The sequence below is a fragment of the Oreochromis niloticus genome, unplaced genomic scaffold (genome assembly GCF_001858045.2).
Source record: "Oreochromis niloticus isolate F11D_XX unplaced genomic scaffold, O_niloticus_UMD_NMBU tig00000235_pilon, whole genome shotgun sequence".
Taxonomy (NCBI): Eukaryota; Metazoa; Chordata; class Actinopteri; order Cichliformes; family Cichlidae; genus Oreochromis; species Oreochromis niloticus.
Genome location: NW_020327097.1, coordinates 370,682 through 388,605, shown reverse-complemented (window position 1 = coordinate 388,605; position 17,924 = coordinate 370,682). Strand labels below are relative to the sequence as shown.

Genomic DNA, 17,924 nt, shown 5'->3' with positions numbered 1-17,924 from the left:
CAGCTGATAACTATTTGCTGATAGCTGCCAACATCTGCGAACAAATATAATTCTATAAAGTGGTTCTATATAGTGTGTAACTGTTAATATAGAGCGTTATTAAATTTATTGCTAATGCAATCATATGGCACACTGACGTCTGAGGAAATTTTAAATGGCACTCGCCATCAGAAAGGTTGCCTACCCCTGCTCTAAAGTGTTATCCCAGTTACATTTTAATCTTTTTGTTCACCGGGGAAATAGTAGTATTTGTTAGTAATCCTTGAATATAACAGAGATTTCTGCAACTTTATATTACAACTTATAGAGCAGCAAAATGTAATCTTATATTTAAAACACTGACAGGATGTTCAAGTCAGTGCAGTACTTCTTGTGTTTAATAACCACCAACCATCTACAACTACAGACATAAGTAATTAGAGTTTAATTATCAAAAGACAAATAAATTAAATAAAAAAATTTGAAGTTGGACCTGGGGCTTAGCTGCACTTCTATGTAATAGCAATTTCAGCCACAAGGTGGAGCAGTGAGTCAGAGTAACCTTTATCTAATCAAGGAAAGAGCGCATTCTTATTTACAGTGGCAGAAAAACAAAAGCACTATATAAATACACATTAGTTACTTACAGTGAGAAATTATTCACAAGAAATGACGGCTGCCACTTTCCCCAAATTCAGACCATGCAATCCTCAAAGAAGGTGCAACAAACCATAGAGCTGCATGTCAGACTTACCAGGCCTCGTTTAGCACATTAAATATTAAAGTTCTCTAGCATATCGAGACTATCTCTACACAGCATAATATAATCCATATGTATGGGGTACGACCCCCCTCTTGGTTGTGGCATGTGGATATTTCTTTAAGACACTAGTAAGTATGTGTGATATCCTGACATTATGAATTGTAAATGTAGCTAATTTTGTAATATCTTTCAATTTTTCTTCCTACATTTAATCTTTTTGTCATGTTGTTTTTGTTGTTGTATTTAGTTTTTTATCTGTGTGTACTTTTTTAGTCTGGATGAAAAAGTTGGACGTAGCTAGCTGAGAGAGAGACTGAGAGACAGCTTCGTCCATCGGGCTGTCAGGATGCTGACCATCTCTGAGTCGAGAAGGGGGGCCCAAGGGTACATCTTTTGCCATCCTACAATGCTGTGATTGTAGCCATTCCCCACTTTCTGTGAATGGTACTCATGGCCATTGATCAGTAGACTTTGATTAGTTGTCATTGATCAATGGTCATAAGAATTTGCATACTAACAATCATGGAACTAAACCCCCAGGACATTGTTCCTTCAGTGGGCTGGTTTCCTTCACTATGCAAATGTACTGTTTATAAGATTGGGGAAACCTGCAGTCAGCTGAGACTGAAGAAGTCACTTGGATGAGTGACGAAACGTTTCTCCAACTGAAAATGTCCAGATGAACAGAATCAACATTTAGGGATTTCCTTTTGGATTTTTCCTTTTGGGATTCCATTAATGTGGGGGGGCTGGCTGACCTCTGTTGACCTCTAGAAATTTTTGCAAATATCTTTAAAATGATAGCAGCACAAACAAACTTTTTTGCAGCACAAACGTTTGACATCAATTTTGTTTGATTTGGGTAATGTGGGGGGGCTGGTTGACCTTTTGACCTTTACGTCTGTGAAGGTTCTCAGTCATCCAGGTCATCGTAGACTAAGGATCTTGGAAAGAAAAGCGTCTGGACTTCTTGAGTTGCTTGAAGACGTTTCACCTCTCATCCGAGAAGCTTCTTCAGTTCTAAGGATCAGTGGTGGAGAGTCCCAGATTCAAACCTAGTGGGAGCCCCCCCCCCAAAGAGGGACAAAGGACCCCCTGATGATCCTCTACCTAATCACATGTGCCAAGGTGTGAAAGCGGGTGTGGGTCCTAATCAGCCAGAGTTTCGGGTGAGCTCATTGTGGCCCCATCCTATCATGTGATTTCCTGAGGTCAGATGGCCCAGGATGTGAGGGGGCGTTAAGGCGTCTGGGGAGGGATCTCAAAACTGGATTATAGATGGCAGACAGTTGGTGTCATAAACCACTGCCTCTGTTCAAAGATGGTCGCTCACAGTGGACATAGATGGCTTCTTTCCCTCCTCTTTCAAACCATCTGTCCTCTCTGTCCAAAATATGAACGTTGGAATCCTCAAAAGAGTGACCTTTGTCCTTTAGATGCCGATGAACTGCTGAGTCTTGTCCCGTGGAGGTGGCTCTTCTATGTTGTGCCATGCGCTTGTGAAGTGGCTGTTTGGTTTCTCCGATGTAGAGGTCTGGGCATTCCTCGCTGCACTGTACAGCATACACCACGTTGTTCAGTTTGTGTTTAGGAGTTTTGTCTTTTGGGTGAACCAGTTTCTGTCTGAGTGCTTTTGACCTTTACCTTTTCATTAATATCTTTAAAACAGAAGCAGCACAAACGACAATTTTAGCAGCACAAACGTAGCACAGTTGATTGACACCAATTTTGTTTGATTTAATTAATGTGGGGGGGCTGGTTGACCTCTGATAACCTCTAGAAATTTTTATTAATATCTTTAAAATGATAGCAGCACAAACGAAATTTTTTGCAGCACAAACGTTTGATACCACTTTTGTTGAATTTGAAGAAGGTGGGAGTGGGGGGGGGCAACTTCACTCACATCCTGTAGCAGCAGAAAAGGCTAACATTGTTATCTTTTTACAACAACAAAAAACAAAAACAAAAACAAAAACAGCCAACATGAGAGGTTTTTGAAAAAGTTTGTGTTCTCCATTCTTTAAGCACCATTTCAAAAGTACCGGTTTGGTACTGGTATCGGATAAAACCTAAATAATACCCATTCCTACTCACCACCAGGGAACCACTGCTTTATATAATATGAAAATGAAGTTCAAGCAGATCCCATGAAACTTGGATTACACAAACACACACACACACACACACACACACACACACACAGGGTCAGACTGAGGTCTCCAGTTATCAGCAGGTCTTCATTCATCTCTGTTCGGTTTCTGTATCGGCGGTCCTGTTCTTCAGGTTGGTCAGAGTTGTTCCGATACACGTAGAGCATCCTGTATGAACTGTCCACCAACTCCACTTTCGAGTCGTTAGGCCGGTTAACTTTAATTTGGAGGGGGAGTTGGACAGACTCCACCCCCGACTGCTCCACCTCCACAATGGGGACTGAGAGGGAAACAAAGCACAATGTGCGCTGTAAAAACAGCAGCATGAACACTGAGCACATTTTCTTTGACCGGATGAAGTGAAATATTTGCACTGAAAACATTTGAGTCCACTCTGACACAGAGCTGAGGGGTGTCCCATGAAGCGAGTGTTTATACACCTCCCTGCATTTCATTTTCAGTTACTATTATTCAGATCGATTCAAGTGTTTTCTGCCTCATTCAGCAGATTCATATCAGAATCAGTGTGATGCTCTTTTTCAGTAAGTTTCACTGTTTCCAGCTCACTGAGGAACTTTAGAGGCTGTTTGGACAGGATTTAGTGTAAAAGAGGTCACAACTGGGTATCACATGAAATACAGGTGAAAACTAATCATGTTCTGACCTTTGACTTTCAGCTCCACTTGTTTCTTTATCAGGGTTTTTCCCTCCTTGCTGTAGACGGTGCAGGTGTAGGTGTTGTTATCTCCATCTGTGGGGGTTTCAGGTTCAGACTGAGGTCTCCGGTTTGCAGGAAGTTTTCATTCATTTCCGTTCGGTGTCTGTAAACAGGGTCCTGATCTTCAGGCTCAGAGATGTTCTGACACACATGAACCTTCCTGTCTGAACTGTCCCTCCACACCACTTTAGTGTCTTTGAGGAACTTTTGTAGGGCAGCTGGACAATTCCACTCCTGAATCCACCTCCACCTGGGGAACTGAGAGGAAAACAAAGCACAACATGAGCTGTACAGACAGCAGCAGCAACCCTGAGAACATTTTCTTTGACTGGATGAAGTGAAATGTTTCCAGTCAAAACATGTTTGACTGATTCCATTCTGAAATATGTCCACTGAACAAAGACAGTGTCGTCTTTGGTGTCCAATCAGCAGCACAGCTGACTGTATCTTAGCTCCGTGTTATTGTCACAGAAGCAAGACGCTCACTGGAGGAAACTCTGAACTTGGTACCTGAGGGGTATCCTATGAAGACACTTCAACATTGTGACAACTAATTTTACCCTCAAGCTTTGAACATAACCTGTTGCAGACCAGCTAATGTCTTAAAAAGAAGTCAGTTCAATAACTTCTGTTTTCTCAGGCTCTTCTCTCAGCCCTTGGTATTTAAATAAATAAATAAATAAATTTTTATTTATATAGCACCTTTCAAGACAGAATCACAAAGTGCTGCACATAAAATTACAAGTCATAAAAAGATTTAAAAAGACTAAACAAAAGAGGCAAAAAGTTAACCAAAAGCAGTTTTAAAAAGGTGAGTTTTGAGTTGTTTTTTAAAAACAGCTACTGAGTCGACAGTTCTTAATGCCTGGGGGAGAGAGTTCCACAGTCTAGGGGCCACAGTGGCAAAAGCTCTATCACCCTTAGTCCTCCTCTTAGTATTTTTTATAACAAGTAAGCCCAGATCAGATGACCTCAAAGACCTGGTAGGGACATCGGGCTGTAGCAGATCAAAGATGTAGGCAGGTGCCAGTCCGTGCACAGCTCTGTAGGTCAAGACCAGGATCTTAAAATCGACTCTAAATTTAACAGGAAGCCAGTGTAACTGAGATAACAACGGTGTCACATGTGAGTACTTGGAGGATTTTGTCAAAAGCCTAGCTGCAGCGTTTTGCACAACCTGCAGACGATCCAGAGAACCTTTGCTAAGACACATAAACAGCGAATTACAATAATCCAAGCGTGACGAGATAAATGCATGTATAGCAATCTCCAGTTCAGATCGAGATAAAATCGGGCTTAGCCTAGCCACATTTCTTAAATGATAAAAACAAGACCGAACCAGAGATTTCACATGCCCATCCAATGTGAAACTGGAGTCAAAGGTGACACCTAAATTCCTGACAGAGGATTTAACATAGAGTGAGAGAGGACCAAGGGCTTTCACTATCTGCGATAGAAATCTATCAGGGGCGCATACGAGGACTTCGGTTTTCCCCTCGTTGAGTTGGAGGAAATTTGCAGCCATCCAACGTTTGATCAAATCTAAGCAATCATTCAGATGCTGAAGCTTAGATAAATCCTCGGGCATAAAAGAAATGTACAACTGAATATCATCAGCATAACAATGATAAGAAATATCCTTAAAAGAGCCCATTATATGCTGGAGGGGGAGAAGATAGATTAAAAACAATAAAGGCCCCAAAACTGACCCTTGAGGGACACCATAAGTAAGGGAGGTAGAGGATGACCTAAAATCGGAGACTGCCACAGAAAAGGATCGGTGATGGAGATAAGAGGAGAACCACTCTAATGCAGTTCCAGATACACCAACCCATTTTTTCAGCCTTTCAATGAGGATGTGATGGTCAACTGTGTCGAAAGCTGATGTGAGGTCCAACATGAGTAGAACAGAACATTTTCCTGCATCATTATCCATCAAGATATCACTTGAGACCCTAAGAAGAGCTGTCTCCGTGGAATGAAATTGACGAAAACCGGACTGAAACTTATCGTAAATGTCATGTTTATCTAGAGCTGCCATAAGTTGCTTAGCCACAACCTTTTCTAGAAGCTTAGCAATTAACGGTAATTTAGAGATCGGTCTAGATTTGTTTCGGTACTTCCAGTTGCGAAACTTTGCAAAGAAATGTTCAACCTTATTCCCACAAATCCCAACTTCCAGTGGAATAGATTTGGTTCTCAGAGCCAAAACTTTGGTAAAGGGTCATATTTCTTACCTTTATAAACTAACTTTTTCACCTAGTGAATCTCTTTTATACAGGACCAAGATGAAATGGGAGTCAGAACTTCATATAAGTTTTTCTGAGTTGTTCTGGAAGGGAGCGGTAAGGGCCATTAACTCATCTTCTAGCTGTGCCAGACTTTCATTAATACAATTTAAAGTTTTCCACAGATTACACTACAGTAAAGAAAAACTGTCAAAATTATACCCAGATAAATTTGATGATAAGTGTAACAGATGCTCACAAATACCTTGCAATCTTACCCATATGTTCTGGGCGTGCCCTAGGCTATCTGAATTTTGGCATCAATTCTTCAAAATAATCTCGGATATATTGAGTATAAAATTGACTCCGACTCCACATATTGCTATATTCGGCAAACCACCAAACAACCTTCAAACTACAGCTATTCAAAATAACATTATTGCCTTTGCTTCTCTCATTGCTAGAAAAAGAATTTTGTTGTTGTGGAAATCATCTCACCCACCATTAATTAAAGTCTGGCTACAGGATATCTTAGGACTCTTAAAATTGGAGAAGATAAAATTCTCCATCAGAGGCTCATCTGATAGATTTTTTACTTACTGGAAACCATTACTTAAATACTTAGAAAAGGTACCAGCACGAGATATCTCTCTGTAATCCACCATAGGACGATGTACAAATTTTTCTGCTATTCCTGGCAGTGGTTGTTTTACCTTATAAAAATACTCTATTTAAAAAGATATCCCAGCATTATTAATTGGTTTCGACGAAGAGCAAGTAATCACTAACACAAATATTGTTACTATTGTTGGTTAAGATTTATATTAATATTGATTAATGTTAAGACCTTATTTTATGTTGGGTTTTTTTTTTTTTTTTCCTCTTTTTTGGGGGGGGGTAATTCATTTTCTCTGTAAAATATTTATCTTTTCATTATTGGGAGAGAGCGGGGGGTATTCATGTATATAGGTATTTATCTCATTTATGTTTTGTGTATGCTATAAAAAAGAAATAGAAAAAGATTATTATTTCTATATGTAATTATGTGTTTTATGATAGTTCGGTATTGAAAAATAAAAATGGACATAAATTTAGAGATCGGTCTGTAGCTGCTCCAAAGAGAGGGGTCTAGTTGAGGTTTTTTTAAAAGTGGGAGAATAGCAGCGTTTTTAAAATAAACCGGAACTATACCAGATGCCAGTGAAGAGTTGATTAAGGTGAGCACACATGGGCCAATAGACTGGAAGACATTTTTGAATAATGATGCAGGTATAATGTCAAGTGAACAGGAAGATGCTTTTACTGAATTCACTAATTTCACTAGCTCAGGTAGTGAAACCGGAGAGAAAGTATCCAAGACAATGGGCCGGGATGGGGTAGAGATTGAGATAACAGGTGCTGAGTATGTAAAACTCATTCTCACGTTATGAATTTTTGCCAGCAGAAAAGAGAGAAAATTTTCACAGTCCTCGTTAGAAAAAATAGGGGCCGCAGGCAGAGCAGGAGTAACAATGTCACTAATGGTGTTGAATAGCACCTTAGGATTGCCTTTGCTCTTTGTAACCAAGTGTGAGAAATGGGCAGCCCTCGCATCTCTGATCGCATTATTAAAAGAAGCTAAAAGGTCCTTAAGATAGAGGAGGTGAACATTTAGATGAGTTTTCCTCCACCTGCGCTCCGCTTTGCGACAATCACGTTTAAGACAACGAATACTGTCATTTAGCCAAGGAGGAGATTTAGAGGCAGAAACACTCCTCGTCTTAAACTGACAGATTTCATCTAAAATAGAAAGTCAATAATTATTAAAAAGACTGGTTGAGAAATCAGGAGATAGCTGTAAGTTAAAAGCATCCACAAATTTCTCCACTGTGGAGGTGTTAATAGAATGTCAAATATAATGTCAGTATAACCTTTTAATAATATAAGTTTGCATATGGTAGAATGCTGCATGTAATCATTTGTGTTTAGAAGTATATAGTTGTTGGCATATTGAAAGAATGTCCCATCCTAGGAAGTCTGTAACAACGTTGTGTGCATTCCAGAGTGTTCTGATATCCACACCCACATCCTGGGAGCATGGGAAAGGACATACCTTGTCTTATTGTTTTATGGTAGGATTAACGTAGCTATATCTGTTTTACTCTAAGTGCATTTTGTTTAGATGAACTGCTGGACTTCCAGGCCAGCAGGTTTAGGAAGTCATTTTATGGGTTCACATACACACACATACACACACCTAAACATCCACATTCCAATGTAAAGAACAAACACCCACTGATGTATAAATAAAGACCAGGGCGGTGACACGACGCGAGTTTCAGAGCCCGCACTCCTGTGCGAGTTCTGTGGCTGCCCTTGCTTGCAAGTAACTAACTGCAGTGTGTGTTTCTCCTCTCTGATTCTCAACTGAAGAAGTGTTTTAGAATACATCTCTTAACAGGAGGAGTTTAAGATGCGAGAGCTAACCATCCGTCTGACAGGGGATAAAGGCTCATTAAAAGACAAGTTAAAAACAATAACATAGTGATCAGAAATAAAAATGTCCTCAGAGCAAATAAAATCAATATTCAAACCGAAAGAAAAAACAAGGTCCAGAGTGTGACCTTTGCTGTGTGTAGGACCGGACACATGCTGAGTCAAATGAAAAGAATCTATAATGCTCATAAAGTCTCTGGCGAAAGGGTCGGAGTCATCATCAACATGTATGATAAAGTCCCCAACTATAAGCACCCTAGACAGCTTCATAGTAGCGGATAAGAAGTCGCTGAGCTCCGATAAAAATAACCTGTTATATCCAGGTGGACGATACACCACAGCACAGTAGAAAGGATCCTTATTACCGATTTTAAGCATCTGCAGCTCAAACGAGCGAAAAAGTCCAGTTTTCACGGAGCGGCAGGAGAAACGATCCTGGAAAGCCACGGCAAGCCCACCACCCCGACCAGACAACCGAGGCTGGGTAATAAGTATAGCCATCCGGGCAGAGTTCAATAAGTGACGAATAGTCTACATCCCGCTGCCAGGTCTCAGTCAGGAATAAGAAATCGAGTTTTTTAGATAATATAACATCATTCAACAAGAATGATTTATTAGAGAGAGATCGAGCGTTAAAAAGCGCCATATTCAGTGAGCTAGAAGCCTCATTATTTGCAGAGGCTCGAGTTAAGGGTCGTAAATACACAGGGTTCGAGCCGTCACGCTCGTAGAATCCACTCACCGAGGGAAGAAAAAGCCAGCCCGCAGAAGAGTCTGGATAAACGCTCCTAAGGTGGCAAGGTCTCAAAGAGCCGGGCCCAGCGTATCCAAACAGGCCGTGGAAAACAAGTCCCCCTCCATGGAGCTTTTCTGGACACCGGAGACAACGCACGCTCGACGTCGCTTACCAGCCAAACCACGCCGCCAATACATCCTGAGCTTTACTTGAATACCTCCTCTTCTCCCTCTCCTTCTCCGTGGTCTAGAAGGACCACTGAAATCGTCTGACAAGGATCCAGCTAAAGGAGGAGTCCAGCTTCTCGTGTTCCTTCTTCCTGATGTTGCTGCCTCTCGATATAACTATGTCTGTCACTACGGCCGTCTTGCTCTGCTTGTCCACCACTATTATGTCCAGTTGGTTAGCCATCACCAGTTTGCTCATGTTTATCTACAAGTCCCACCGAATCTAAGCTTCATTCTCAACCACCATATGGGGAGTCTCCCATTTTGACCTTGGGATTTCGGGCCATACTTTGCACAGATGTTCCTGTACACTATGCCGGCAGCTTGGTTATGGCGTCCCATGTAAGCCCTCCCTGTTAGCATCTTACACCCTGCTGTTATGTGCTGTATTGTCTCTGGGAGATCTTTACACAGCCTGCACCTGGGGTCTTGCCTGGTGTGATAGACCCCTCGCTTCTATCGATCTTGTGCTCAGAGCTTGTTCCTGTGCAGCCATGATTAGTGATTAGAATGAGTCCATGATTAGGAGTCCTATCAGGAGTCCTTGGTTAGCATAGGGAGGCAGTTAATAGGTACTGGCAGGCCAAGCTTAATGTGGCCTCTTGTGGCTGAGGTAAAAACTCAGGTGTGGGAAGAGTAGAGATGGGGTATCCGGTGCCATTATTCTGTTCGGTTCTGACATAAACGGTAGTAACCAGACCAAAAAGCAACGCACATTTCGGTGCTTTATTTTCCTGAGATGTCATACACTTCAGATTCTAGCCAATCATTTTACGTTTCCGAGGATAGTAGGCGGGCACAGGTACGTACATTCTTTTAGAGCAGAGCTACAGATTAAAAATGCCCGAGGCGAAGCGGTCAAAAGTCTGGCTGTACTTCGCAGCAAAAGATGCAAACTCAGCAGCCTGCAACAAGTGCTTTAAGCTGATACTGTGATACTGTCAAAGGAGGTAACACCTCGAATCTGATGAAACACCTGGTGACGCATAGCGTTTTTTTTTATAGCCAAGAAATGCACCGTACTGTTATCGGACCCGGAGTTAGCAACATCCCCCAAAATCCCGAAGGGCAGAGTCCTGGCCCCTAGCCCTGCAAGTGTAGCAGAAATGATGACGGATGATGATGTCAGCAGCAGCTGCTCTTCCCTGTGTGAGTAGCTTAATGTTGTTTGTGTGTAATTTACGTTGAGTAGGCTAACCACGTTATTACATTAATGCATGTAAGGTGAACTAGCAAACACCGTCGTAGTTACATGCTGCTGTCTTCTTGTTTGATGGCAGATGCTCCCTTCACCCTGGCCAAAAAGGCTAAAATGACCAACGAAAAAGTGGGAAACAGCTAAACATGTGAGATTTTTGGACAAAGTTTGTGTTTTTTTCATTGTTTAAGCACTGCTTCCAGCCAAGAGTGAGACCATATATGCCCTATAGCTGCAGAAAAGGCTAACATTGTTATCTTTTTACAAAAAAACAGCTAAACATGAGAGGTTTTTGGACAAAGTTTGTGTTCCCCATTCTTTAAGCACCGGTTCGAGCACCGTTTAAGCACCGGGACCGTTTCAAAAGTACCGGTTTGGTACTGGTATCGGATAAAACCTAAACGATACCCATCCCTAGGGAAGAGCTCAGTGAGGCAATTGAAAAAGACTTCTGGTTTGCCTCAAAGCAATTCTGGCAAACAGTCAAGTGACTCAGGAGGGCAAACAAGTGCTCTACTCACACGGTATATACTGAGTAGCGATGTGCAAAGCAGCCAGTATTTGTATCTGTTGAGGGGGGAAAGTATTTGTATTTGTATTCCAGTAAAATTCATAATAAGCATAAAAATCCATTTTTTTGCATTACACTTCTAAATAACATTATAGTGTAAGTATTCTTTATTTATATCCATTTTAATAATTATGGACATGCAGTATTAGTTGATGTTTTTCCATAAATCCAGCAATGAACATGTAACGTGATTGAAAAGAAAATAACAGCCATCGCCTCATCCATGGTTAAACCAACAACTAATAAAATACCATTGTGAACATTATGAACCCCCGTGTCACTAACCCATGTCAGTCACCTCTTTCACACGTCACTCACTTGTCCTTCAGCCTGCCCAGCACAGATAGAAAAAGGTTGTTTGGTCACCAGTTATCCAGTACAAGGATTTAGGACCAAGACTGTTAAACCCTGAAATAATGTGTGGCAAATGATCATCTGTCAGTATTTTATGAAAATATTTCTTTTAGAAGCAGAGCTTAACTTACAGAAAATTGTTGCTAAATTCTAAACCCATCTATTTACACAATAAACACTATCTGCCTCATTTGACTGATTCAAATTGAGATTTTGGGTTGAAGCAAGTAAGGTAAGGTATATACCATACATCTCCATTCCTTGAACTCAACTATCACAATTGGATATCATATGAAAAAAAGAAAAAGAAAAAACCTGTACACAATGACCTTTGACCTCTTACCTCTGACTCTTAGCTCCACTTCTTTCTTAATAGATTCCTTTCCCTTCTTGCTGTAGACAGTGCAGGTGTAGGTATTTGTGTCTCCATCTGTGGGGTACTTTAGAGTCAGACTGAAGTCTCCAGGTTTCAGTAAGTTTCTCTTCATTTTTGTTCGGTTGTTGTAAATCTGGTCCTGTTCATCATGGTGCTCAGAATCGTTCTGGTAAACATGGACTTTCCTGTTCATTCTGTCCTTCCACTCCACTTTAGGGTCTTTGAGGAAGTTAACTAAAGTTTTGCAGGGCAGCTGGACAGACTCCACCCATGATTCCACCTCCACCTTATAAACTGAGAAAACAACAAAGCACAACATTAACTGTACAGACATGAGCAGCAGCTGTGATGGTCACATGACCTCCCTGTCCCCTCCTTGTCTTCTAGTCTCAGTCAGATTGTGTCTCAGTTTGTTCCTGATGTGTTCCTGACTCGTTCTTTGGTAACTAGTCTGCAGCGTCCTGTAAAGTGCTGCAGACATGTTGGATGAAGAGCAGAAGAACAGACAGACTGAGCCTCCACAGTCGGCCATGTCTCACACACATCAGCACAGAGACCATGAAGATCTCATGTGTCTCATGTAACTCTCAACTCTTTCAGCTTCTGGAACAAGTTTGTGTGAGCCACAGTCAAGGAGCCACCAAGGACACCTGCTAACCATCGGCATTATGGGTAGTGTAGTAGGAGACACTCACCTGACTTAAAATAGTATCGGAAATTAAATAAAAGACCTCCAAAAATAAGAAGAACCAGGAGAACCATGAGAGCTGTGGCCCAAGATGGAAATGGTTCTGTTGAGAAACATAAGAAAAAAAATAACAACATAACCTTTGATCTCTGACCTGCATCTACACCTAAGGCCTTTGACTTATTTATGCATCATTGACCTTTGACCTGCAGCACTACTTTCTGTCTCAGGATGTTTTTGTCCCTGTAGATGGTGCAGATGTATCCTCCACTGTCTCTCTGTGTGGGGTATTTCAGGGTCAGACTGAGGTCTCCAGTTCTCAGCAGGTCTTCATTCATCTTTGTGCGACCACAGTAAAGGTCGTCCTGTTTCTTAAGGTTCTCACTTCTGTTTGGATACACATGGACCATCATTAGTTCTCGATCAGAGCGAGCCCACTCCACTGAGGTGTCACCAGGTAAGTCAGGTCTTGTTTGGCAGGGCAGGATGACAGAGTCTGAGCCTTCCTCCACTCTTATCTCCACCTGCTGGTCTGAGTGGACAATAAAACAAAACTATCTGAATTGCAAAACATCCAGGCTATCATGCTTTTCCAAATAAGACTTCAAATGAGTACAAACAATTGTTTCTACAAATGTTGAAAGGACAGGCAGCTTAGTGACAGGCATAAAATTAGCAAACATAATTTGATCAATATCAGGTTTCTTAAATAAAGGTTGCACTGATGAATGTTTAAAGTTTGCAGGAACCACACCAAAAGACAAACTGCTATTCATGATGGCCAACAGTAACAGACCTATGCTAGGAAAAACCTGTTTATTAAAATCAAGGAGCAGCAGCATCTTGAGGGAAACCTGAGGGCTTAATTTGATGAACCACATCCTGTATGAATGCCAGAGTCACTTGCTTAAACTGGTTCAAAACAGCTGAACAACTGGCTGAGGCAGTTGGGGGAAAAACACAAGATCAACTGGGAGCCTTTGTGGTGGCAACCTCATCAATCGAAACTGCATTACACATATCAGGGGAGGTTTTGAAACAGACAAACTGTGAGGCATTAGAAACAGAGTATATAGTTTTGAACATCAGGCATGGGTTATGACAGTTGCATGCAATAATGTTTGATAGGTGTTCTCTTAAACAGTATTCTAATAAAGACGCCAACAATTTTACAAGATTTGAAGCGACCCCTGCAGCGTGTCCTTTTTCCACCTCCATTCAGCTCTGCGACACTCCAAGATGGTTTGGAAGAAGGAGCTGAACAAGGCACTAAGCTCCTCCAGATCAGAAGAACTAGAGTCAGGGGGAGATATTTATTTAGACTCTTTTCCTCCAATATATCTTTCTGAGTTAACTTCAGTAATTACTTCCTCAAAACCATCAATGTGTCTTAAGACCCAATTTCTGCAAGAGTGCTCAAGGACCTCCTACCATTTATTAATCATATTTGAATCATATCTAATAGTCTCTAATTTGTTCATGCAAAGTTTCACAGGGTTCAGTGCTAGGACCAATTCTGTTAATACATGCTTCCCTTAGACAGTTTCATCAGAAGACATAGCATACATTTTCACTGCTATGCAGATGACACCCAACTCTATGAAGCCAGGTAACACACACCAATTAGAAAAACTGCAGGAATGTCTAAAAGACATAAAGACCTGGATGGCCGCTAACTTTCTGCTTAGGTTACTGTACTTCTTGGAAATATGTTACTCACCAGCTTACTCTGTAAGACTAGTACCATTTAACTTTACTGGTACTGAAGTTATTTGGAATTATTTTGATATTTTGATGAATTGCTGACCAGGTTTGAGAGCCAATTATATAACATGCAGTTTGTTTGTAACAGATCTTAGAGGCAGGCGCTAAGGACAGGGGAAGCTCCAGAATTTTTCCATAGGGGTGAACATGTGGGGGCCACAAAAATATTTTTCAAGATTTCTGAAAAACTTCAGGTCTGAAGTTTGAAGTGTGCATCATTGTTTTATATGTGAAACTTTCTGCCATGACGGGATTATTATGGAAACCCAGCTCCAGAGACTGTAATCCCAGCTTCCACCCACCATCTAGACACACCTCACCTGTCATCTCTGGCTCCACATCCTTACAACTGTGCCCCATCTCCACTTTATTCTCTGGTAAAGAGGGTGGGCTGGCTTAACCTGTGGCCAGCCACCCTCTCACCAGACCAATAGCCAGGCTGCCCTCTGTCTCCTTCCCCACCCCTGCACCAATTCACCAGCTTCTTTGATAGCCAGCCTAAGGCTACAGGTAGGGCCCTGCCTGTGCTAACATCAGCAGGTGCTCAGGGTGAGGAACAGAAACATGATATGAGCCCTGCGTAGCCCCAGAGGGAGCAATCAGAGATCCCTGAGAAACCTGTGTAACCTGGGAATCAGGTGCATCTAGGTCCCAGCTAGTAACAGATTTTGTCTGCTGATGCGGGGTCCCTGGTGTCAGCTTTTGCCCTGGTCAACACAAAAACTTTTATTTGGTCTTGCCCTGCCCAAGTCTCTGCCTGCAAGCCCTGCTTGTCAGAGGAGACAGCATGACCAAATGAGGGTATCGATCTGTCTACACCCGATCCTGAGGGTCCTCGGTCGCCTGAGCCTGGGAGTCCTGGACCATCTCGAGGTGAAAAGAAGAAATGACAGTTCATACACAAAATATTTTTGCCCCCTGTTTTTGTGGTTAAATCTGCCGATAATTATTCAGAGTTAATAAAAGCATATGTATTTTGGTTCAGTTGGAGGTCTTCCAGTACCAAACCCTGGTGTTTGATGGAAAGCAGTTCACCAACAGTATAAACAGACCATAACCATGATAATAACCAACCAGCTGTGCTTTCCAAGGATGGATGCACGGTGTGCAACGTAAATGCTTTTAGCTCCCTCTAGGAGTGTAGGTTATTATCAGGGGTTTGAAAAAGAAACAATAACAACCAAAAACAACAACCCCACCAAAACAAAGCAAAGTCTAAATCAATTCAGTGTCCAAACCACAAATAATATGAGAAAGTAACTTGATGCATTATAGTGGTATATTTTTGTGCAGTTGATATTTTATACCTTTTAATGAGTGAAAAATAACTTAAACCAGAAAAGCTCATTCATTCAGTACAGTGTGAAATTCTTTTTTTTAATAATAACTGTATTAAATCCCTTTATTTTCTCATAAATATGGTAAGCAATTGTTTTTTAAATAATCAGTTGCAGTTAATTGCTGACCTTTGACCTTTAGCTGTACATTTCTCTGTCCTGTTTCTTCTTTCCCATCACTGATGGAGCAGGTGTAGACGCCGCTGTCAGTCAGTTCTGGGTTTGTCAGAGTGAGGCTGAAGTCTGAAGTCTCCAGAGCATCAGGCCTCATTGATGTGCGCCCGCTGTAGCGGAGGTTCTGCTTTTTGAGATCATCACCTTCTTCTCGTCGCAGGTGGACAGATGTGGGACTGAGATCACTGCGACTCCACATCACTGTGGGATTGTTCTCAGGAATAATACCAGAGTACTGACAGGGTAGCAGAACAGACTTTGCCTCCTCATACACCTCCACCACCACAGCCAGGGCATGCTGGGAAACTGTAAGGACACACAAGCAGAAAGACAAATTAACAGCCTGCTTTGAGTTTGTCTCAGCATCCACGTGCTGGAATGCAGGTCACCTTATCTGCAACTTCTACGCTCAGTCTATCCATGAAATCTAAATGTAATCAGAGTGAAATCACAGAAATGACTCTCTGACCATTATTTTAAACAGAAAGTGCTGCATTCTCTGAGGGACCTTTGAAAGGGTCCAGACTTTTCATGCAGTGTTGGTGTAACGATGGCAGCATATGACCAACCATAAAAATGAACAGGACTTTCTACAGCAGTCATCTTTTTTTAAGGGTTCATGAAAACTAATCTAGGAAGATCCTAATCCTGCTTCTCCTGATCCACAAACTGTTGAGCAGAGAATAAACATTCAGTATGAAAAGATTCTGTTTCTCTCTCTCCTGGTTTGTTCAAACAGTTTTTGATGTAAATGTCTGAGTGAAGCGACGTTCAACGTTCACACTGAGCTGTGACAACCGTGCAAGGGAAAAAAATACAAAAATAAGTATCCTGTTGAATCAGAAATGTATAATTAAACAGCTGAAAAGGTCAAAAGTAATGATCAAACAGTTCAACTGTAACAGCTGCTGTACAGAAACCCTTAAAGCTGATGTGCAATTCATGCACAATACATTATTAGTGAAATTTACAGGTGGTCCTGGCACAAATACAAACACAAGCAAATCAAACAACTGACACTTAAATTGTCTTACAAATAAACACAGTTTCCAGAAGTCTACGAGGGTGTGCGAGGACAAAGCTTCTTTTCTAAACATGGCAGGACAGGTCACATGACTTCTGGAACAATGTCCTTTGGAGGGAAGCGCACCAGCGTCTGAATCTCTGAAGGAGAAAAGAATCAAGATTTTGCAATGGGTCAGTCAAAGTCCAGACCTTAACCCAACTGAAATGCTGCGGTGGAACTGCGAGAGAGCTTTGCAGAAATGACAAAACCTCAATGAACTGAAGCAATGTTGTACAGGAGAATGGGCCAACAGTTCTTTTTACAGGGATGATTAGACATGGTTATATCGCAGGCTAATATGTGACAAATCTGAACAGTTTAAATATACAGTTCAGGCTGAATGAAACACACCTAACAACAAGAGTGTGAGAGTGTGAGAGAGTCCAAGTGCTGTGTATTCTGATCTGTGTGCTTTGACTGGAAAACCAGTTGTAACATGAGCTCATCTGAAAGCCACCAAGAAGAATCCAGTGATTTGAAAGTTGCTGCTTTGGATTGTTAGTTTGATCTGAATCAGAATCCAGTGTTTGATGGAAATCTCCTCCTGCTGCACTTCAACACATTAAAGAGAGAGAGATGATGATGAGAGCAGAGAGAGGGAGGTGTACTTACCGTGCAGGAGGATCACAAACACCACAAACATCTTCATGTTCCTGTCAAACTCAGAGACTCTTTAAAAGCCCTTCAGGACATCAGCTCACAGCAGCTTCACTTTCCTCTGCTGATCATCTACTGACACTCTCACACTGCTCGGCTAAACCACACAAAGTTTCACACTTCAGTGAGGGAGGAGGTCTGTTGCTCCAAGTCCAGATCATTCCAACAGAAACTTCAACCTCGATCAGATCAGGGCAGACTGTGAGGAAATTGAGGAAAAGCAGGAGAAACAGGCTCATGAAATAAGACACATCAGACAAAGGTCATTTACACTGAAGTCAGATCCAACTTTATGATGAAACCAGCAATAAAATCTGAATCGTGTGGAGGAAAAACTTAACTTTACACTTTATGAATTTTGGTGTTTGAGCTAAAATATTTTCCCTTCACTGAGTTTACAGTTAGAGTCCATACAACACATACATACAATAAATACTATCACTCATGATAACACAAAAGAAAT

At 41.5% G+C, this 17,924-nt stretch overlaps 1 protein-coding gene across 1 annotated transcript in view; it reads right to left on the bottom strand.

Moving 5' to 3' along the window:
- The window catches only part of LOC109195581 (uncharacterized), a 375,002-nt gene extending 357,348 nt beyond the window's left edge, over positions 1 to 17,654 (bottom strand). Inside the window, exons 1-3 of the mRNA XM_019347822.2 lie at positions 17,417 to 17,654; positions 15,694 to 16,044; positions 12,671 to 12,995 (exon numbers count right to left, since the gene is read on the bottom strand). Of these exons, the coding sequence (XP_019203367.1) occupies positions 12,671 to 12,995; positions 15,694 to 16,044; positions 17,417 to 17,453 (713 nt within the window). The 5' untranslated portion in view covers positions 17,454 to 17,654. The remainder of the gene's footprint in view (positions 1 to 12,670; positions 12,996 to 15,693; positions 16,045 to 17,416) is intronic.
- Between the last annotated feature and the right edge of the window lie 270 nt (positions 17,655 to 17,924).